The 21,780-nt window shown below is 36.7% G+C and overlaps 3 protein-coding genes across 4 annotated transcripts; all 3 read right to left on the reverse strand.

The window, feature by feature from the left end:
• Positions 1 to 6,464: 6,464 nt before the first annotated feature.
• Positions 6,465 to 9,876, reverse strand: LOC135147034 (protein MAIN-LIKE 1-like). Its single transcript, XM_064079265.1, has 5 exons — positions 9,778 to 9,876; positions 8,995 to 9,687; positions 8,095 to 8,174; positions 7,486 to 8,005; positions 6,465 to 7,390 (listed from the first exon to the last, which is right to left on the reverse strand). The coding sequence occupies exons 1-5, from the start codon at positions 9,871 to 9,873 to the stop codon at positions 6,608 to 6,610; spliced, it is 2,172 nt and encodes a 723-aa protein (XP_063935335.1). The 5' UTR covers positions 9,874 to 9,876; the 3' UTR covers positions 6,465 to 6,607.
• A 2,461-nt stretch (positions 9,877 to 12,337) lies between these two features.
• LOC135146961 (cytochrome P450 94A2-like) lies at positions 12,338 to 14,045 on the reverse strand. The gene has a single exon (XM_064078932.1). The coding sequence runs from the start codon at positions 13,918 to 13,920 to the stop codon at positions 12,499 to 12,501; it is 1,422 nt and encodes a 473-aa protein (XP_063935002.1). The 5' UTR covers positions 13,921 to 14,045; the 3' UTR covers positions 12,338 to 12,498.
• Positions 14,046 to 14,737: 692 nt separating this feature from the next.
• LOC108224661 (uncharacterized) lies at positions 14,738 to 21,780 on the reverse strand. Of its 2 annotated transcripts, XM_017399346.2 has the most exons (9): positions 21,579 to 21,779; positions 20,919 to 21,085; positions 19,849 to 19,953; positions 19,164 to 19,220; positions 17,736 to 17,816; positions 16,460 to 16,494; positions 15,631 to 15,720; positions 15,391 to 15,547; positions 14,738 to 15,269 (listed from the first exon to the last, which is right to left on the reverse strand). In XM_017399346.2, the coding sequence occupies exons 1-9, from the start codon at positions 21,766 to 21,768 to the stop codon at positions 15,162 to 15,164; spliced, it is 990 nt and encodes a 329-aa protein (XP_017254835.1). In that variant the 5' UTR covers positions 21,769 to 21,779; the 3' UTR covers positions 14,738 to 15,161. The 2 variants fall into 2 exon arrangements, with proteins under 2 accessions (XP_017254835.1, XP_017254836.1); XM_017399347.2 differs by lacking the exon at positions 19,164 to 19,220 and having other exon boundaries at positions 15,012 to 15,269; positions 21,579 to 21,780.

Raw genomic sequence — 21,780 nt, forward strand, 5'->3', positions numbered from 1 at the left:
GGTTCCTCTCTGTCATGGCAAGTACAAATCCAGGGAGCGTAATGGAGATTGATGCGGTTCCACATCAAACTGAGATTGGCAAATCTGTATTTGTTCGCGCATTCTGGTGTCTGAAGGCGATGATTGATGGCTGGCAGCACGCTCGCCCAGTCATTTCAATTGATGGTACATTCCTCAAGGGAAAGTACAATGGAAAGTTGCTGGTTGCGGTGGGAGTGGACGCTAACAACCACCAATATCCAATCTGTTTTGCCCTCGTGGATGAGGAGACTACGGAGAACTGGTCTGGTTCCTACGTCTTCTACGAATACATGTATGCCGGAGAGAGACTTGGCGTTTGTATTATATCGGACCGTTGCCCCCGGGATCCTCGCTGCAGTGAATGACGAGCGCAACGGCTTCACTGAACCTTTTGGTGTTTCACAGATACTGCCTCAACCATGTGAGAAGCAACTTCTCCAAACATTACCCGGGAAATGACTTGAAGATGTTTCATGTGGCTAGCAGGCCGAACAACACAAATAGAAAGCACGAGGCTTACATGAAACATATTGCCCGCATTTCTCCCCAAGCGGTGGACATATTTGCGGGAGATAAATCCTGCCTGTGGACCATCTGTCATGACACAGGCCACGCTCGTTACGGCCAGGCCACTACCAACGTGACGGAGAGTTTCAATGGCAACATTCGACAAGCTCGCTTCCTACCGGTCACCGCAATGATGGAATTCCTCTTTACAAAAACTGTAAGGACGGTGAACAAGGAGAGAAACGCTGGCTCTAGAAAGCATGCAAGAAGGTCATGAACTCTGCCTGCGAGCTAGGAGAATGTTGGAAACCAATACTGAGAGGGCTACCGCCCACCACGTTGAAACATTTAACCGGCAAAGTGGTTTATTCTCCGTAAAGACGCGTAGGTACAGGTTGAAAGGTGTGGAAAAGGGCGGAGAAACACACAAGTCGTGGACATCAGAAGGCGGGGGTACTTGCACGTGCGGGAAATGGGCCTGTCATCGCCTCCATGTTCTCATCTGATTGCTGGGTGTAATCGTAATTCCATAACTGGAAACAGTGGATCGGCCCTTACCACTACACTCCCGTTTTGCAAAACATGTGGGAGCCTATGATATATCCGTTACCAGCAACCGGCTATTGGGATGTGCAACTCCCATTAGCATGGCAAAGGTATGGAACGTGGTGCCGAACGAGGCCATGCGAAAGAGAAAGAGCAAAGCGAGGCCAAAGGGGGCAGTCGGTGAGACTACGGACCGAGATGGACGGTCCCGAACGGACACAAATGTAGTCGGTGCAAGCAAGAAGGTCATACGAAGCGGAACAAGAAGTGCCCCATGTACAATGCATAATACATTGTACACATATTAGATGTTTACTATGTATTATTTTGCCTCAGTGACTTAGTAAGGCAAGAAAAAGTCTTGTACATTTCTAGTTGATTTAATGAATTTTCCCGGCTTTAAACATTTAAATCGCATTATATTATAGTTCCCAATTTTCCACGCAAATATGTAGTTTTGTAATCATGTTTTGAACATAATTTGATCGTTTTTTAATAGAATATTTTTTGAAATTCTTGAAAATGCAAAGAACTACCATTTTCCACGAATATATTGATTTTTCAGACCACTTTCACGAGTCAAAAAAACATATTTTCGGATACCATTTCTTCATGAAATTTTTTCCTACCATAGTCTTCACACCCTATTTGATGGGAAGCAAAAATTTCATCAAAAAATATAGGGAAGGGAGTTTTGTAAATGCGTCAAAACGCCAAAAAATAAGCTAATTTGAGTCGAAAAATGACTTTTATGACCATTTTCTGGGGTCGAAAAATCAAGTGTAGTTTGTAATCATGTTTTGGAACATAATTTGATCGTTTTTTAATAGAATATTTTTTGAAATTCTTGAAAATGCAAAGAACTACCATTTCCACGATATATTGATTTTTCAGACACTTTCACGAGTCAAAAAAACATATTTTCGGATACCATTTCTTCATGAAATTTTTTCCTACCATAGTCTTCACACCCTATTTTGATGGGAAGCAAAAAATTTCATCAAAAAATATAGGGAAGGGGGAGTTTTGTAAATGCGTCAAAACGCCAAAAAATAAGCTAATTGAGTCGAAAAATGACTTTTATGACCATTTTCTGGGGTCGAAAAATCAAGTGTAGTTTTGTAATATGTTTTGGAACATAATTTGATCGTTTTTTAATAGAATATTTTTTGAATTCTTGAAAATGCAAAGAACTACCATTTTCCACGAATATATTGATTTTTCAGACCACTTTCACGAGTCAAAAAAACATATTTTCGGATACCATTTCTTCATGAAATTTTTTCCTACCATAGTCTTCACACCCTATTTTGATGGGAAGCAAAAAATTTCATCAAAAAATATAGGGAAGGGAGTTTTGTAAATGCGTCAAAACGCCAAAAAATAAGCTAATTTGAGTCGAAAAATGACTTTTATGACCATTTTTCTGGGGTCGAAAAATCAAGTGTAGTTTTGTAATCATGTTTTGGAACATAATTTGATCTTTTTTTAATAGAATATTTTTGAAATTCTTGAAAATGCAAGAACTACCATTTTCCACGAATATATTGATTTTTCAGACCACTTTCACGAGTCAAAAAACATATTTTCGGATACCATTTCTTCATGAAATTTTTTCCTACCATAGTCTTCACACCCTATTTTGATGGGAAGCAAAAAATTTCATCAAAAATATAGGGAAGGGAGTTTTGTAAATGCGTCAAAACGCCAAAAAATAAGCTAATTTGAGTCGAAAAATGACTTTTATGACCATTTTCTGGGGTCGAAAAATCAAGTGTAGTTTTGTAATCATGTTTTGGAACATAATTTGATCGTTTTTTAATAGAATATTTTTGAAATTCTTGAAAATGCAAAGAACTACCATTTTCCACGAATATATTGATTTTTCATACCACTTTCACGAGTCAAAAAACATATTTTCGGATACCATTTCTTCATGAAATTTTTTCCTACCATAGTCTTCACACCCTATTTTGATGGGAAGCAAAAAATTTCATCAAAAAATATAGGGAAGGGAGTTTTGTAAATGCGTCAAAACGCCAAAAAATAAGCTAATTAGTTATGTTCGCCCGAAGAGAGGGCGAACATATAATGGGTTGTTTTGTAAATATTGAATTGATATTATTTTATTGATTAGTCATCAGTTGAAGTGATAATTGAGTAAATTTGTTTATATATAGTTAGAACTAAGGCCATACACATACTCGAACTTCTCATCTGCTCATACTAAAAACATCTCATGGACAAGCAGAAACAATCTAGAAAGCTTGACGACGGGATGGAAGAATGGAGTTGTACAAAAACGAGAAGACTTGTTTCAATTGCCATGGAAAGGGATGCGGAGAAGATGAAGTTTGCTACGGAGATGCGGTTGTTGGAGTATCGAGAAGCGAGACAGGGCAAACACTGGGTGCCGACTAAGGATGAGACCCATATTGAAGTTCTGCATGGAGTCGGTCGCCCGCTACGTGAATATCACTACAGAAAAGACCGGGATATAAATGATGCCTTCTTGAAAGGAAAGATGACGGATGAGGAAAGGATAGGTTTGCTGAGAGAAAGCTCGGCAGAATACGCTGCAAAAGTAAAAGTCATTGAGAAATCAAATTTTGATGCTTATGCAAAGCAGTTGTAATTTTGTTTTCAAAAGAAATAATAAAGATGCATTTATTCGTACTTATATTTATTGGAATAAAATACAAATGATATTTGTCAATCAGAATCATTGGCACCGGTTGAGTCTTCGTCAGACATGTAGAAATCCGAGTTGTAATTTGGATTTTGAAGCAGTGCACATTCTTCTTCGAAAGACATTTCTCTTCCGCTAGCAGTTGCCGAGTCTCTGGCCAACTGATACATGTACATACGACATCGGCGCAACAACATTCTGTTGTTCTCTTCCCTGATCTGCTCCACTCCTGCAATCACTTTCATTCGATATTCACCCCAACTACCCTGGAACCTATATTCCGGATAAATAGCTAACGAGTCACGGGCCGGGAGTTTTGCACCTAGAGCTATAAGATCATTTCTCAACTGGTCGGATTCTTCAAGACGATGAGCCCACTCGCGCCGAACACCAGCGAAATACTCTCTCGGATCGCTGTATTTTAAACTCTCGTAATCATCATTTCTTTCTACTAGCAACCACTTTCTACTTGATGAGTACATTGTGGGTGTAATTATAGATTGAAAGTTTGAAGCTGTCTCTATGTGTATAAGTTCAGAATGTGAAAGCAAATATAGAGTTCAAAAGCACTGTAGCCATGTGAATATTTTCGGTGCACAGAGAGATTCGTCCTCTGTAGCCTTTGACTGTAGCCATGTGAATATGTTTGGTGCACAGAGAGTAAATGACTGTAGCCATTTGAATATGTTTTGGACTTTGCAATGATAAAATGGTGCAGAGAGATTCGTCCTCTGTAGCCATGTGAAATTATTGTGGCCTTTTGCAATGATATTGTGGCCTTTTGCACTGTAGCCATGTGAAATTGTTGTGTTCTGCCCTTTGCACTGTAGCCATGTTAATGGTTCAGTACACCCATGTGAGTAAAGTGGTGGAGGTGTGTGAAATGCTTCCGGCCATGTGAAACTGCATAGATTCCCTTACTGTAACCATGATAAAAGTAAAGTAAATGGCATAGTGGGGGGTGCTGTAGCCATGTGAGGCACTACATTGGCAGAGATTCCATTATTTTCTTCAGCAATAATGCTGAGTGAACATGTGTATGAAGGGAGCCTACTTAGGAAATTGGGGTTATAAATAGTGGAAAACTTGTTCACACTTTTTAAACAAATCTTAATTACATGGAGCCAATAGGTGAGGTTGTTCAAGGGGATACGTGCTACTGTGAAAGGCTTGCCGTTCATAGTCATTATCGAGGGAAAGGGCCTAATGCTGGAAGAATGATGTCCCGGTGTCCACTATGGCCAAACGGGTGCGGATACATGTTCTGGATCGATGACCCACTTGAGCCGCGTGCTAGTGCAGTGCTTACTGAGATGACTAAGGAGATGACTGACATGATATGGGATCATTACTTTGCGAAGGAGAGGATTAGAGAGAGGCATGATGAAGAACTTAAATCTGTGAAGGGGAAAAAAATGGGGGAGGGTTGTTCAAAAAAGGGATAAAAGTTGATGTCCTGGCAACGTGCATGTACTGTTGTTTTTCTTATTATGTTAATCAATAATACATTGTCCATGTCCTTTCCTACTTTGCGAACTCAGTCTTATATATTAAGTTATTTACATTTTAATATTTTAAAGTGACCTCTATGTAATTTTCGCCTATAAATAAGTTCTCCCTCATCATCTCACTTTCATCACCAGCTCAAACACATTATATCATTTATGGATTCCGCTGCTGTCGATAAGTGCTACTGTGACAAAGTCCTTGTTAAGAGGGTTTGTCGGGACAACGGTCCCGACGTTGGTAGACGGATGTTGCAATGTCCTGACGGCGCAACTGGTTGTGGTTACTTACTATGGCTAGATGATCGACTAGACAACCGTTCAACTGTGGTCATCAACAAACTTGCTGAGGAAATAAGTGACCTCAAATGGTCGCAGGCAGCGGAAGTGGCAGAAATGGAGACGAAGCATGCCGAAAGAGTAAGAAGAATGAGGAAGACCATGAAAGGTGATGGATCTCGATGGGATGCTGAGGATGTGTGATGTTATTCATGTTATGTGTTTGTCTTCCAATGCTGTTTAACTTATGCACATCTGTCTATCTATCTTTATAACTGTTCCAATTGTTGTTTGCTCGTGTTACGTTTGTAAGTGCCCACTCGTATGTTTTAGTGGCATTTTAAGTGGTATGTTGATGCGTACTATGTTTGTGTGGCTTTGTTAGCAATGACAAACAATAAAATTCATGTTCGCCCCCCAGTCGGGCGAACATACAAGGGCTTGCCTCGTATCACTTGCGTTTACACTCCTCGCTTTTTTTATTATCACAAACTCAATTATCATACTACTTGACTTGCCCATTTGGATCTTGTGACTCACCGTTTTGGATGTTTAACACGCAACTACCTGTTCTATACGCTCGATTATCTGTTTTTTCTATCGTGATTATTTTGCTAGTATTTTAAAAAAAATGGAATTTTTTTTTCAAATTTTATTTAATTGAAAATTTTAATTTATTATTTATAAATTAAATTTTTCCACACCATTTAAAATATATTTAAAAAATTTCTAAATAATTAAAAAGCTCTCGTGCCTTGCACGGCCTATAAGCTAGTATTTTTAAAAAAGGTGGTTAGTTTTGTAAAGAAGTTGTTTAGGGTGGTTAGAAATTTGAAGGAGCCTCGTTTATTATGTTATGTCATTTGTTATGTTATCATGTAAACGGAAAGTGCTAACATTATAGAACAATATGAGTGAACAAAAAACATAAACATAATAAAAGTACATAAACCGTTCTACCCGAATAAAAGTACATAAAGATAAACATAATGCATTATCAAATGCATAATAAAAAGTGCATACACATAAACAAAGTACATACGAGGGGAAGCCAAAAAGCCTACTTCTTCGTATGCCCGAAGAAGTGACTTCCAGTGTGACATCTACGACCCTTCCCCTTCGCAGCTCTAGGTGGCTGCTGTCTCTGCTCATGCTCGGATGGCTCCTCATCGTCAGACTCATCCTCAACCTCCGACGGCTGTGCTGCTGCTCTCGGTGGACGCACAGGTGCGTACGCCCAGGGGCTACTATCCCCCGCAAATGCAGCAAAAGCGGGTAAAGGTGTGGTAAAACCCTGGCCGCTGGTGGACATCATCGGAGTGAACGTGACAGGTGGACTCCCGAATCTGTATGTACTGCTCCCAAAGGACGGGTCCTGGGTGAATGGGGGAGGTGTGTGATCCTCTAAGAATGACATGTCAGGACGATATACATATGACTCTGACAAGTGATCCTGTGACGGACCCTCATCGTCCTGTGCCTCATCATCCCCTAATCTGCTCCTTTGGGGCCATGGAACCCCCTCAGATGTAGAAGGCTGAATGAATGGAGACCAACCACCAGCCTCAAAAGTACCTGCTCCATCATGACCTGCAGAATGTGAGGTGCCTGCAAGGTGTGAGCTACCCACATGGGTGTAGTAAGTGCCCTCTTCGGGCACTACCGGTGTGACTGGTGGTCGTCCCCTACGCCCTGCAGGAGCCCGTGCCCTAGGTCTGGCAGGGGCCTGTTCCGTAGGTCGACGCTGTACACGAGTAACCATATCCTGTAAAATATGGTTTGCCAGACCCAAATCAGGAGCATAAGGGTCAATGGCACGCTGCATAGCGGATAACTGCTCCTCCTGTTTACAAACATGTATATTTAAGTCAGAACAGTGTACAAAACAAGCGGAGAACATGTATATTTAAGCATGTATATTTAAGCATGTATATTTACCAGTTCCTGTGGCGAGAGCTGTGTTCCCTGGAAGGCACCCTCCTGCTGTGGCCAGTGTAAGGGGTTAATGATGATTCGACGTGTGACCCTGTGGAACCATGGCAGGTATGAGGCAGTGCAACCCTCGCCATGCATAAGTGGAGGAGATGCGAGGGCACGCTCCATGCGCGTATCCCAAAGATCAACAAATGGCTCCCTCGCGTACATCCAATCAACCTGCTCGTTGTAGTGGTCGTGCAGGTCCTGATGATTAGGGTAGGGAGAGGAATATGGTACACCCTGCATAAAACCAAACTGCCTCGTCACCCTGTCCGTGTAGCACCACTCGACGTAGGACATGTACATCATGGGGGCGAGAGCCGTCCAACGCAAGTACACAGTGGCCTCCGGGTGATGCTCTGCAGGTAAATCAGCATATGGCCTCCATCGAAACTGTCGGGGTGTCAACGCATCCAACTCATATTGTGTCATGCGGCTCTGCGCATGCGGCACCTGACAACGCCTAAGTGGCGCCTTCCACCTACAGTGGAAGTTGGCATAAGTGCTCAGAGGTTATACATGCAACAAATATGAATTGAAGTTAATCAACAAAAGGAGTGACAAACATACCTCAGCGCCAGCGGGTACTCGAACAAGGGTTGACCCCTGTGCCTAGGCGCTAGTGACGGAAAGCGCTCGTAAATCCACACCTAGCGGCAAGGTTAGTACAAGTGCACATGATGAATAAATAATACAACAATAAAGACGAGAAATAAATATTACTTAATTTTAAATTCGAAATAATTATCTCTAACTATTTTTACAAATCTGATTTTTTTTATTTATTGGAATAATATAACATTGTATAATTTAAATTAAAATTGGCACTACCACTACTTAATTTAAACTAGTAATCTAAACTAAAATTAGCACTACCACTACTAATCAACAACAATCATCACCAACTACTAATCTATTTAATTTAATGGTGTCAAGTTTACTTTTAAATTCAATTTAATTTAATTTCATTAAATTCAAAAAAAGCTAAAATTAAATTGATTATATTTAATCTACTCTTAACGTAAATAATACAATAATCATCACCAACTACTAATCTAAACTAAAATTATCACTACCACTACTAATCAACAACAATCATCACCAACTACTAATCTAAACTAAAATTATCACTAACATAAGCTACTACCAAATACCAACTAACAAAACCCATTATAAATTATCAAACAAATTACTAATCAAGTCTAATTTTTAATTCATTCAAAATATGAGATCTACACTAATTTTCCCAATTTTATAATTCGAAAAAATTGTACTATATTTAGGATTTTTTTATGCAATATTTGTTATTAAATTCGAAAATTATTTTAATTAAATCAAATAATTAAAACGCTAGTGACGGAAAGCGCTCGTAAATCCACACCTAGCGGCAAGGTTAGTACAAGTGCACATGATGAATAAATAATGCAACAATAAAGACGAGAAAGAAAGTTGTGGTTGGTTTAGTATTACCTGTACCAATGTGGCGTAGCCACAGAAATCAGTACAGTTAGCCATGCTAGAAGAACATAGCTTCTGGTATAGGAAGCCAAGAACAGCACTACCCCAGCTATACCGACGCAGCTGGTCCATGTCCCTCATTAACCATAGAAGGTCAAGCTGCACGCGGTTCCCGCTGCTGTGGGGGAACAATGATCCAATAACGCATAGTAGGTGCGCCCGAATATGGTAGGTAAGCTGTACACCATAACCTATATCCTCTGGATCCAACTGCTCCAACCGCTCACAAGACCCGAAGTTATCCACAAGCCATTTGATCTTTAAACCACCTCGGTTAACATCGTCCTTGGCTTCTGGTAATAGCCCAAGAAATTCGCCTACTAGCACGCGCCTTTCCTCCACGCTGCTACTCGCTCCACGGAGGATCAGTGGATCACCCTCTGTGGGTAACCCGAGAATGTGATGAACATCCTCAAGAGTGATAGTGGCCTCTCCGAACGGCAGGTGGAAGGTGTGCGTCTCTCCACGCCATCTCTCGATAAAGGCTGTAATCAAACCCCTGTCGTGCTTGAACTGTCCCAGCCTAAATATGCAATCAAATCCTAAATCCCTGATTGCATCCATGATCATCTGATGCGGTCTGTGGGCTCGAACTGCCTTCCAATACTCCCCAAAGTTTGTCCTCAATCTGAAATCAGGGGGTGGCTGAAATAATTGTAGTGCACAAAATATTAGTCCCTATAGGCTACAGACTCATACAAATGTAAAAAAAATTGCACTAAAGAAGGAGTTTACCTCTATGTTGTCCCACACAACCTGAGACCTGTGCACAGACTGTAATGTCAACAAACTCCCGTCTAAAGGTCCGGGACCAGAACGACCGACATTCATCTGCGAAATTAAATTCAAAATATTTGTTATTAAATTTGAAATTGTTTCATTAAATCCAATATTCGAAATAATTTTCATTTTAATTGTAATAATATAACATTGTGATTTTAATTTTAATTGTATTTATGTCTAACTAATTTTACAAATCTAAATTTTTTTTTATATTATATTTTTTATTATATTTTATATTACTTAATTTAAAATTCGAAATAATTATCTCTAACTATTTTTAAAAATCTGATTTTTTTTATTTATTGGAATAATATAACATTGTATAATTTAAATTAAAATTAGCACTACCACTACTTAATTTAAACTACTAATCTAAACTAAAATTAGCACTACCACTACTAATCTATTTAATTTAATGGTGTCAAGTTTACTTTTAAATTCGATTTAATTTAATTTCATTAAATTCAATAAAAGCTAAAATTAAATTGATTATATTTAATCTACTCTTAACGTAAATAATACAACAATCATCACCAACTACTAATCTATTTAATTTAATGGTGTCAAGTTTACTTTTAAATTCGATTTACTTTAATTTCATTAAATTCAATAAAGCTAAAATTAAATTTATTATATTTAATCTACTCTTAACGTAAATAATACAATAATCATCACCAACTACTAATCTAAACTAAAATTATCACTACCACTACTAATCAACAACAATCATCACCAACTACTAATCTAAACTAAAATTATCACTAACATAAGCTACTACCAAATACCAACTAACAAAACCCATTATAAATTATCAAACAAATTACTAATCAAGTCTAATTTTTAATTCATTCAAAATATGAGATCTAATTTTTAATTTTTTATGCAATATTTGTTATTAAATTCGAAAATTATTTTAATTAAATCAAAAATTCATAATAATTCCTATTTCGGTATAATATTTTTTTAATTCCAAAATTCGAAATAATTCCAATTTTTAATTCCAAAATTCGAAATAATTCAAATTAAATTCGAAAATGTGAGATTGCTTATTTTTATTCTATTTTTTAACGTAAAACACCCAAATTTAATCTACTAACCTAATTTCTAAATTTAATCTACTAACCTAATTTCTAAAATTAACATAATCTACTAACAAATACCAACTAACAACATTCATTATAAATCATCATACAAAATTACTAATCAAGCTAAGAACAATCATTATAAAATTTATAAAAATACATGCATGCAATTTGATGAGATTGAGAATGGTGAAAAAACCTTGAAAATGGGGTGAAATTGATTAATTGATTCGGTGAAAGTAGCAAAGCAAGCGCCCTTTTTCCCCTTTTCTTTGTCCGGATCACACTTTTTTCTCCAAATTGAAGCTTGCAATGTGTGTGCAATGTGTGTGTAATGTGTGTGTAAATTGAGGCTGGTGTCGCAAAATGAAGAAGAAGAAGAGGGGCTGGGGAGGTTTTGTGTGATTAAAGGGACAGGTGGCCGCCCTTGACTGGGCCGGCCACGTCACAACTGCACAGACATGTTCGCCCGTAGCAGGGGCGAACACAACACCATGCCTTCGTACTGTTCGCCCGTAGGTTGATCTCGGCTGAAAAAAATGTTTTCCGCTATGTTCGCCCGAGGTGTGTTGAATTAGGGTGGTTAGTTTTGTGAAACGAAATTTTGGGTGGTTAGTTTTGTAAAGATTTTGTTCCGGGTGGTCAGTAATTTGAAGGAGCCGGCTCCTTCAAATTTCTGACCACCCACAACACATTCTTTACAAAACTAACCACCTTTTTTTTCACTTCACAAAACTAACCACCCTAATTCATAATCACCAAGGGCGAACACCACACAAAGTTAATTTGCTGCAGGCCCCCACCAGGGACGAACAACAAAAATGAGAACATATATGTTCGCCCCCCACAGGGGCGAACATAGAAGGGGAATTTGACTTCTGCAATCTTCACTTCACTTCAGTTCAATTCGAGGGAAATTGTGATATATTATTTATATTATTATATTATCTTCTTTTTATACATTAAAAATCAATAGGTCCCACCACTTCACCCACCTTTTTTTCTCTTTCATTACTTTATATATATTTCTTAAACTCCGTACTCAACCATTCCATAAGAATTGGGTGGGACATGGAGGGAGCAAAAATTCATTCTAACCAAATATCAGAATAATACTCCTTCCGTCCAATTTTAGTTGTCACATTTGGTTCTGTGCCGGTCAAATTGACCAAAGTTTAACCGAAATTTATTAATATTCTATTAATTGTAAAAATAAAAAAAATATGTCAGTGGAAATATTTTTTAATCTATTTTATGATGTAATTTTCAGTTTTTTAAAATAACGAAAGAATGATTTATAATATTTGATCAAAAGTTAATCAATTTGATCAACAAAAATAGAATTGTGACAATTAAAATGGAACGAAGGAAGTATCGTTTTCAAATGCACGAATCTCATAAGAATTAATGCATGAGTAACTTGGAGTAAATGACCATTCAACAAACTTTGAATAATCAGTGAATTTAACAAGGAAAAATAACTGGCAAAAGAAAAAAACAAGGAAAAATAAAACGCATGTATACCTTGGAGTAACTGACCAAGTACACGATTCAACAAACTTTGAACAAGAGCAACTACTCTATCCAAAATTCAAACCCTTTCCACAATTCTCACAGGAAACCCACCTTCCATCTTGGAATTGAAGTAAGATATAAACTTAGGCTCAAACCCAGGCTGATCCATCACTGCCACCACCTTGAACCGCCGCAACACAGCCGCAACCACCCTCTTCATCTGCCACGTCGCCATCTCCCTCCCCATGCAAGTCCTCGGACCTGCATGAAACTCCGGAAACTCAAACTCATCACGCCTCACCACCACCATTGTCCCATCACTCTCATCCCTTTTCAAAAACCTCTCGGGCTTAAACTCCGCCCAGTCACTCCCCCACAGCTTCTCCGACCGCCCCATCGCGTAATTATGGTAACTCACTCTTGAACCTTTCTTGACTCGAGTCCCATCCGGCATCACATCATCTTGCACGGCTGTTCTCGAGTTCACCGGAACAGATGGATATATCCTCAAGCTCTCGTAAATTGACGCGTGAGTGTACGTTAACATATTCGATGAATCTTTGTTGAGTTCATCAAGAATCTTCGCTTCTGATTCCGGGTTCTTCGAGATGAGCCAGAAGTACCATGTCAAGGCTGCTGACACAGACTCTAGACCGGCTAGAATGAAGTTCATGACCATATCTCCGAGAAAGTCTTCGTCAGATATACCAGAGATTAGTAAAAGTGATAAGAAATCTTGAGAATTATTGTTTTTGCCGACTTCATCTTTCTTTTTCTCTATACTTTCTTTGAGAAAATTTTGTATGATATCTAATTTGCTTCTAAGCTCTTTTTCAGATCCAATGTTGAGAAACCTCTTGGTTTTCCAGATAAGAGGTACGAGTTCATTGAACCGCTTGTTGCTAATTCGAAGAGCATCATGAAACGCTTGGCCTAATACCGACGGTGGAAGAGACGGTACCAAAGAGTTCTCATCATATCCGCACGCAACTTTACATATACTGTCCATCCCAAATCTCTCAAGTACGTCCTGGAAATCGAGCTCGAGCTTGTTCGCGGACGCGTACGACAGGACCGGAATAAGACCATTGATTATTTTGGACGAAACGACGGTTTCATAAAACTTGACGAATTCTTGGTTATCAAACTCGCGGCTCAGGACTTGTCTTTGTGACTTCCACTCCTCCCCGTCTGCAAGAAACGTACCTTGTCCGAATAAATCGGAGAGGGTGTTTCTGAAAGTGTCACCCTTCTGGTAAACACTAAAGCTCGTCTCCAAAATGTGTTTAACATTTGCAGGATTCGATGTTAAGACGCTTTGTTCTCCGAAAGGACGGTGGAGGACGAAGGTTGAAGAGGGGGAGTCGAGGAGAATGTCTGATGTCCACTGGATGACTCGATCTTGATTAGCTAGAATGGAAGGGAGTGAGCCGATGAGAGGGTATGTTGGTGGGAGTTTATCGGATTTTTGTTTGGTTAAGAGGTTGGAAGTCGACATTATGGAATGGGAGATGAGAGGAATGAATTGTGTAGGTGAGATATCACTTTTTCTTGTTAACAATGATCTAGTGATGAAGGTTTTGTATATGAAGATGGTGTGTGCAGCTGGAATTTATTACTTATAAGTTATAATAAAAGATTTGGCTGTTAGGTGATGTAAATAAGTTGACATTTGTGAAAATCATAAAACGATTACGCGGTGGCACCACCCACGTTAACCTATTTATGGAAGATACATAAGTCAATGTCACCTACAACAATGTATATAAACATCCGGTATCGAGTGTCCATGACATACAATAGGTATAAAATTTGATAAATTTATATTATTTTGATTAGCTTATACTCTTTAATAATGATGGACACACTACGTTCACAATAATCACACCAATTCCAAATTCAAAGATTTTAGTGGTTAGCATGTGCTCATGAACACACATCTTGACAAATACACAAACATCACATTGACCGTTAATAATTTACTATCACTCCCACCCAAATACCCAATAGTTTAGCTTGAACAACAAGAACTCGGCATATATTTTAAGAGTCTTATAATATATATCAAAAAATGTTATTCCAATTGTTAACAAATATATGGTCATAAAAAAAGAACACATACAATATAAAAAATTCATGTCTCACGACAAAATTATCATCTTATGTCTGAAGAAAACACATAAAAATATAAAATTTATGTAGAAAGAACTCATACAGACACAAAACACTGACAAAACACAAAGAAATTTAGTTTACACGGAAAAACATATCAAAACACCAGCAGGAAGACAAAACAATAAAACAATATATGATCATTAATATCTAAAAGCTCATATAAAATTAACTACACAAAATGATATATGAATATATACATCAAAATACAAATATTAAAATATCAAAAACACCCACATATATGTATACAAGTATACTTGAATTGGGAAGGAGATGAATCCGAATATAAATCAACAAAGTATAGATTAAATTAAAACAATTATAGAAACTCGCTTCAAAGAATCTATTTCGATTGAAAACAGTAAGCACAAGGATGTGTAGATCGGAGATGTTTTGCCTAGATTCCCTTGTCCACAGAGCACATGCAACAGATAATTACACAACAGATAAGTTGATGCCTTTAAATACCATCAGGTCCACAAAAATTGGTATAGTAGTCATATGTCTGCATCTTCAACTGATTTTGGAAAGAGTTCTTGAATTACTTTCGTAGTTTGTGTCGGTATACTATTCGTTATCCTCTGGAAAAATTAATTGCAGATCTTCATTGTCCCTATAAACTTGAACTAGAGCTGCAGCTTTATAAGCAAATATTCCAACCATTGCTGGCACAAGCTGCATACAGTTTAAAACCAACGAACTATAAGAAGATATAATTGCTTTATTCTACACGTGGTTTGGGCATCGGAAAGTCCTGGCATGTAGTTGTGATATATTATGTAGCATCGAGTAGTACCTGGAAATCAAATATATCTTTTGTGAAATGCTGAGAAAGACCCCATAATCCATATATTACAGCAGGGATAACAAGCCGTGGTGATGAAAGAGCAATGCTACTGCCCTTGATAAACTTTTCGAAGGAATCTTCCAGGTCTTGGCTTCTTATTCCAATTCTGATATAGAAGATGAAATTAGCTTGCTTTAAAGATTAGGTAAGATTATGTGATACACACAGATAACATAAGTTTAGTAGTACTTCTTTGTCTTCTTTTGCCGGAAAATTTGAGGAACTTCATCTTGGGAAATTTTGTCTGCACGTTGACATAGAAGTTGAAGATACAAGCAACTGCATTTAGAAGATAAGAATAACATGTCCAGTCAATTGTGGCACAGCAGCAGATTCAAAGAGTTTACTTTCTATTTATTCAAAAAAAAGATCAAGAAACACACACACACTAAAGCAGGTCAGATGAGCCCTCTGACGCACTACAGCATATATCACCTGCATGTTTTGCCCAAAGTAAGTTCATTCGAGTAGCTACAGGAGTCAGAACTTAAACTTGGGGAGATTTATAAATTATACTCTCTTTCATATTTTGGACTTTTGGTTATTTAGAAAAGGAGAGAAAATAATGTTTGAGCGGCAAGCTAGTTTTAAGCAGCATCAATCCATATCCATTTATTGGTCAAAAAGAAGCCCACACAGCACTCTCAAATCTGATGCTAGTCCATTGTTTCGTAATATGGAACAGATCATGCAACTGTTTTGCTCCTAATTAAAAAAACCAGTACAGAAATCAACTAAAGAAATACTAAACCTCATACAACAATATGCTCCCTTATCACAACATTAATAAGTAATGGGAACTTGTTCTACAAGATGGCGAACTGAAGTATCTAGTATCACACAAAACAAAACAAAAAACAAATTTCATCATTTACTGGGACAATCCAAATTACAGTATACTACTGAAGCCACTTCAAAAAAATCTGAAATTTGATGTCTTTTAACACTGTCAAGCATTCAAAGTAAACTTTCTCTATATAGACGATTTGTATCATGATGTTCATATTACATAGCTAACCTGAAAAGAACTCCAGTAGCATAACTCACAGCAGCCTGGGGAGTTGTACATGAAATAAAGAAGTAGTTAATAGTCAAAGCACTTGATTACACTTATATCAGTTACAATTTAACTATTAACTTTAATTCTGCCACTATCTCTCTGAATCTATCTCTAAGCTGTTATATTTCAACTTTTTAACTGATTCCGGCAATTTCTAGTACATAACCATAAAAAATTACAAAAACAATCTAACATAAGAAACACAAAACTCAGATCCTGACGGGCAGCTAAACAAAACGAGGTTGTGGGCATCAAAAGACCTTAACAGTTTACACCAAACATAACACTAATTGTACCAAAAGGCATGTTGCTATTTTTATTTTATTGTGCAGTGGTGGAAAGTAAAAATCTTTAACAGTGGCACACAACGAAAATAAGGACTTGTATCTTCATTTATTTGCTTCATAAACTTGAACCCAAATCATCTATAAAACTTTCATGATTGTTCTATACAACTTGAGATCAATCTGATCCCCTAGAACTTTAGTGCTATATCTAATATTATCAATAACTATCAAAAAAAAAATTCTTTTTCAGCTTCAACAACTCTCCAGTTTTTTACTTGGAACATCACAAGAAAAAAGTTGCAAACAGCTGTCTAGAAGAGTCATAAATGTCAAAAGTATCGAAGTTCCTACTGATTATGGTGAGATGATTGAAACATTGAGTAAAACACTAAGGGTTATGAGTTTTTGAAATTGGAACTTATAGGCAGGTGTACAATTAATGACCAAACTTTATGTTAAAGGGGCGATTAGATTCTAGCTTACTTCTAATGTGTTTTGCTTGTAAACTAGGATTCACCAACATTATATGTGAACCTTTTGAGTTCAGCGAGAGTTTCGCGGCTTATGAAGAGGTAAAAATTAAGCATCCAAATAACTCTATGTTCCAACAATGACAGTTCAGAATGCAACAACATACATTTGACACAAAGCTATGTGCCAAACATCTTTTTTTGTAACTTCAAAGAGTGTCTGCACAAAGAGAAAACCTATACTCCTCCGTCCCCTTTTACATTCAATTTTGAAAAGTTACGCATATTAAGAAAGAGTTAGTTGGATACGTTGTTTATTTGTTCACCCAATAAATGCATTAAATTGAGTTGAGTTATTTGTATATATGAATTAGTCAAACATTGGAAATAGCACGCTTGGAAAAGTCTTTAAAGATTTTGTATTGGAAGGAGAGAGTGACAGAGAAAGTATATATTAACCTCTCAAGTATGCATTACCTGGAATGATAAAGCTATCAAACAGTATCCACTACATGCGGTTCCAATTCCTACTGTCAATAGAAGCAATTCCTTCTTAAGCTGCATTAAAAAGTTCATAAAATTTTCAGTTGCATGTTGAATAAGTTATTTTCTGCTAGGTTGAAGAAGCATATAAGTTTGCAAGGAGATACAAAGTATGGAATAGATTTAATCTATTTGTTTCATAGTGTGATGAGATTATAGATAGACAACTGTAGTATATACGCTTCTACTCCAGAGTGAGTCAGAAATTTAATGGAAGAGGGATAAGCATTTAAAATTGCCGGGTATTAAGGATATCAGGATCGTAAGGCAAGTTGCAGTTCCAGCAGACTGCCTGGACACATAGGCAACTAGGCATTCCAAAGGCTAGTGTGAAGCACATATTATATCAGTAACATATACATAACATGAATAAAAACAAGTACCAATAACAGAGTTTGATTCAACAAGTAATATCCACCAAACTATAACAAGATAACAGACTAATATTATTCACCAAAAGATAAATTGACCATGACCACAAGTACTTAAAGAATATAATAACTTACTTATAGTAAGCAAAAACAGAGAGTTTAAAATAAAATACTAGCAATTACTCCCTCCGTCCCTCCTAAACAATTGGGAGGGAGGGCTCGGTACGCATTTTAAGGCTCCTATAAAGTATAGTTTCATATATTACTCTAATTTCATTTTCATTTTGAATAAAAATTTAATATTTAAATTTTTCTTCAAAAAAAAAATTTGAAAAATATTTTATGAAACAACACTTTATAGACAGACCCGCATAACCCAATCCAAATCGACCCTCATCTGGGCCGAATAATCCAAATCATTTGAAACCGATAAATAAATAGTTTTGTTCTTACAAAAAACCGAATAAATTGGTTGAGTTGGGGTTCAACATATTTCAACCCTCACCCAACTAGTGGCGGACCTAAGAAATTTTTAGTGGGGGCACTATATAAATTAAGTTACATAAATAAATATAAATTAATTAACAAATATCTTATTTAACATATATTCTGAATTTTTTTCTCAAGATTTCATTACTAAAAATAAATCAACACATTAGATTATTTTTTTCCCATTTTTACTTATAATATTATTAGTTTTTGTATATATAACAGTTTTCACGGAGCACACATCATTATTCTATAGGAGCACTATAGGTCCGCCCATATTAGTAGCCTATCTTTTATTTTGAGAATCTAGTAATAGAAGACTATATTAACTATTCAACATATCTCAGAACAGTAGATCAGATATTATTAAACCAATGCATACTCATTGATTGGGCTAATCATGCAATGGTAGAACTTTAAGGGAGAGAGGGGGGGTGAGGGCAGCGAAGTTGAAAATGAAAAATGCAAGTAAAGAAGAGGTAGGGTTCAGATCATGACATACAGCTTCGTATTTGAGAAGGTTCAGTCTCTTTCTTCTTTCTTTGTCATTCTGGAATTTCTGTTTCATGACTAAAAGCATAAGTGTCTTCGCAGGCTAAAAGCTTATACTGCTGTCATATTTTAGGCTATGATGCTCGGACTCTTTTAGAAGGATCCGACACGGACACATATCAAAGTGTCCGATTCTTTGAGTTCTAAAATCAAAGACTCGTGGACACGTTTTATAAGGATCCGACACTTGGATTTGGACACGACAAATATTATTTTTCAGATAATATGATACTTTTTATAAATAAATATCTATTATTTTATATAAAATACTATATAGACTTTTGAAAAAGAAGGGTAAACTAATATAGTAATATTTATTATATATATAAATTTATAATAGGGACAATGTCAAAAGTTTAAGGGTTAAATTGTACTGTAAAACAAATAATTAGAGATAGGTTATTATATATCGTCTAAGATGAAGTGTCCATTTTCCAGATGGTATTAGGATCCGGATCCAAGTGTCGGTGTCGGTGTCGTGTCCTGTAGACACGGGTACGGCAGGGTTTTTGGAAGAGTCCAAGCAACACAGATTTTAGGAAAACAAGTGAATAACATCTATTCAGTAATGAGAGCATAAAAAACAATTAAGAGAACACAAAAGTACAAAGACTGACAATCATATAAAATCTTACCTCAATCATCACTTTCTTATTGACTGGTGCAGTGTTGTCACCGAGAAGCCACTCAGTGGTTCTTTTCAGTTTTAAGAACCCACCCTCACTTTCCTCATCTATGGACTGTAGAATTAGAATCAATCAGCATTTACAAGATGAACAAGAGAACATTACTGAAGCACATAAGAAATCAATTTTAGCTCAACCTCTATTTTGTCAACAGCCAAATTACCCAAATTCTTTTTTCTTGTTTTATAAGTACTATCCGAAAGCATGATAACGACAAGATTAGATTCAAAGACACAACATTTCGACCCCATATGTGTTCCATGTGTAATATGAAAAACAATCACAAGATTACAGAAGTTTGAAGATTCTATAGCATCATACACCAAGTGATTTGGGTAAAGATATATTGACCTTTAAGCATGTAAGACATGCCCCGAATGCACAAAAGCAAGAGCTTGGCAATAATCGTGTATAGTTTCACATTAAACTGCCCTTTAATTAAAAGGTAATGCAACTGTTAAATGCTTAGTGTAACTAAGGCAGGTCCAATGGTGTGTACTATCTTGTTCTATATCTATATTGTAGAACAAAAAATAAAATTCACCACTCCAATGGTGTTCTATATCTTGTGCTAAAATAGAACAATGCAACAGTTTGTTCTATATTTTAGTACCAAAATTGACTTTTTGATGCTAAAAGCAGTACATCTATTCTAAGTTGTGAAGAGAAGAAGAAAGGTATCAATAATTCCGATTTTACGAATGGACTACTCAATATCTTGTTCCTTCACAAAAAAAAAAAAAAAATTTATCTCAATCATTGGACATGCTTTAAGCAAGCTGAAAGCGTAACACTTATTTCATGGAAAATTTCTTCTCTTCATTCATTCAATCCAATATAACTTTATAACATTCACACTTGTTGCCAAGGAAACAAAGAAAACAGGAAAATTATTCAGCCTAACCCCATCTAGCACCGACTTCTATCAAGTTGAACTCGAAGCCAAGAAAATGCAGTCATTTGTGAATACTCAATAGTAGGTGAAGCCAACCAATGTATAATGTACGATAGTTCCAGACCTCCTTAGATATTTGAGACGAGTCAGGCTGCAGCCCAGTTTCAGCATTAAGAATATCTTTTGCATCCCTCAGCCAGAGACTATCAGTAACTTGGGTAATAAAATCTCCATTCATCGCTCTATCTTTAATGAAATCATGCAAAACATCATCTTCTTCAACTTCAGCAACTACATAGAGGAAACTAAGGTAAGTGAGACGATGCCAGTACAGAATGCACTCTTCGCGTTTAGTTAAAGTTTATTTTATAAAATCCGTAAAATCTCCTGTTTCCTGCTATTATGCTACAAAAATAAGCTTTTAAACCATTCCACGAAACTACTGCATTTCAAGTTAATAATTTCAAATATTGACCACAAAACGTGCAACTCAAAAAAATGAGGTGATGAATAATACTGTTAAAAGTTAAAACCAATCCAATTACATTACTATCAAGGAACTATTATAAATATAGAAGCGCATACTGGACATTTTACAGAAACTTTTTGGAGGGTAAAAATCAAGACTTTAATTAAGCACAACAAGAACAGAATTATAATTTCTGGGTATTCATAAAAATGATTCTGTAAACAAAAAATCAGCAAAATTCACATTACAATACAAAATGCAAAACAAAACCTTCTCTGATTCTCTGTAAACCACTAGAAAAAGAAGAGAAGTAACCTGACAGAGAGATTTTCTTGGAAAGAGAGCAAGTTACAAAACGAGAATTTGGGCTCAAAGATATCAGCGTTGTAGGAAATTTTATGTGATGGATTGGATAATTGGTGGTAAGATATCTGGATAAGAAGCAGGAACAAGAACTCATTTCCCCTTCGTTTTTATTGATTAGTAATTTGCTTTTTCTTCTCATTTAAATGTAGCA

The sequence above is a fragment of the Daucus carota genome, chromosome 6 (assembly GCF_001625215.2).
Source record: "Daucus carota subsp. sativus chromosome 6, DH1 v3.0, whole genome shotgun sequence".
NCBI lineage: Eukaryota > Viridiplantae > Streptophyta > Magnoliopsida > Apiales > Apiaceae > Daucus > Daucus carota.

Bases quoted from the DNA above. Each gene is read 5' to 3' on its own strand.
- LOC135147034 (XM_064079265.1), bottom strand. From the start codon at position 9,873: ATGAATGTCGGTCGTTCTGGTCCCGGACCTTTAGACGGGAGTTTGTTG. The intron at 9,688-9,777 runs GTAAACTCCTTC...CAATTATTTCAG, and splicing joins TTGTGTGGGACAACATAGAG to CCACCCCCTGATTTCAGATT. The intron at 8,175-8,994 runs GTAATACTAAAC...CCTTGCCGCTAG, and splicing joins GCTACGCCACATTGGTACAG to GTGTGGATTTACGAGCGCTT.
- LOC135146961 (XM_064078932.1), bottom strand. From the start codon at position 13,920: ATGTCGACTTCCAACCTCTTAACCAAACAAAAATCCGATAAACTCCCA.
- LOC108224661 (XM_017399346.2), bottom strand. From the start codon at position 21,768: ATGAGAAGAAAAAGCAAATTACTAATCAATAAAAACGAAGGGGAAATG. The intron at 19,954-20,918 runs GTCTGGAACTAT...CTAATTCTACAG, and splicing joins CGTCTCAAATATCTAAGGAG to TCCATAGATGAGGAAAGTGA. The intron at 15,548-15,630 runs GTACTACTAAAC...CTTCTATATCAG, and splicing joins CGGCAAAAGAAGACAAAGAA to AATTGGAATAAGAAGCCAAG.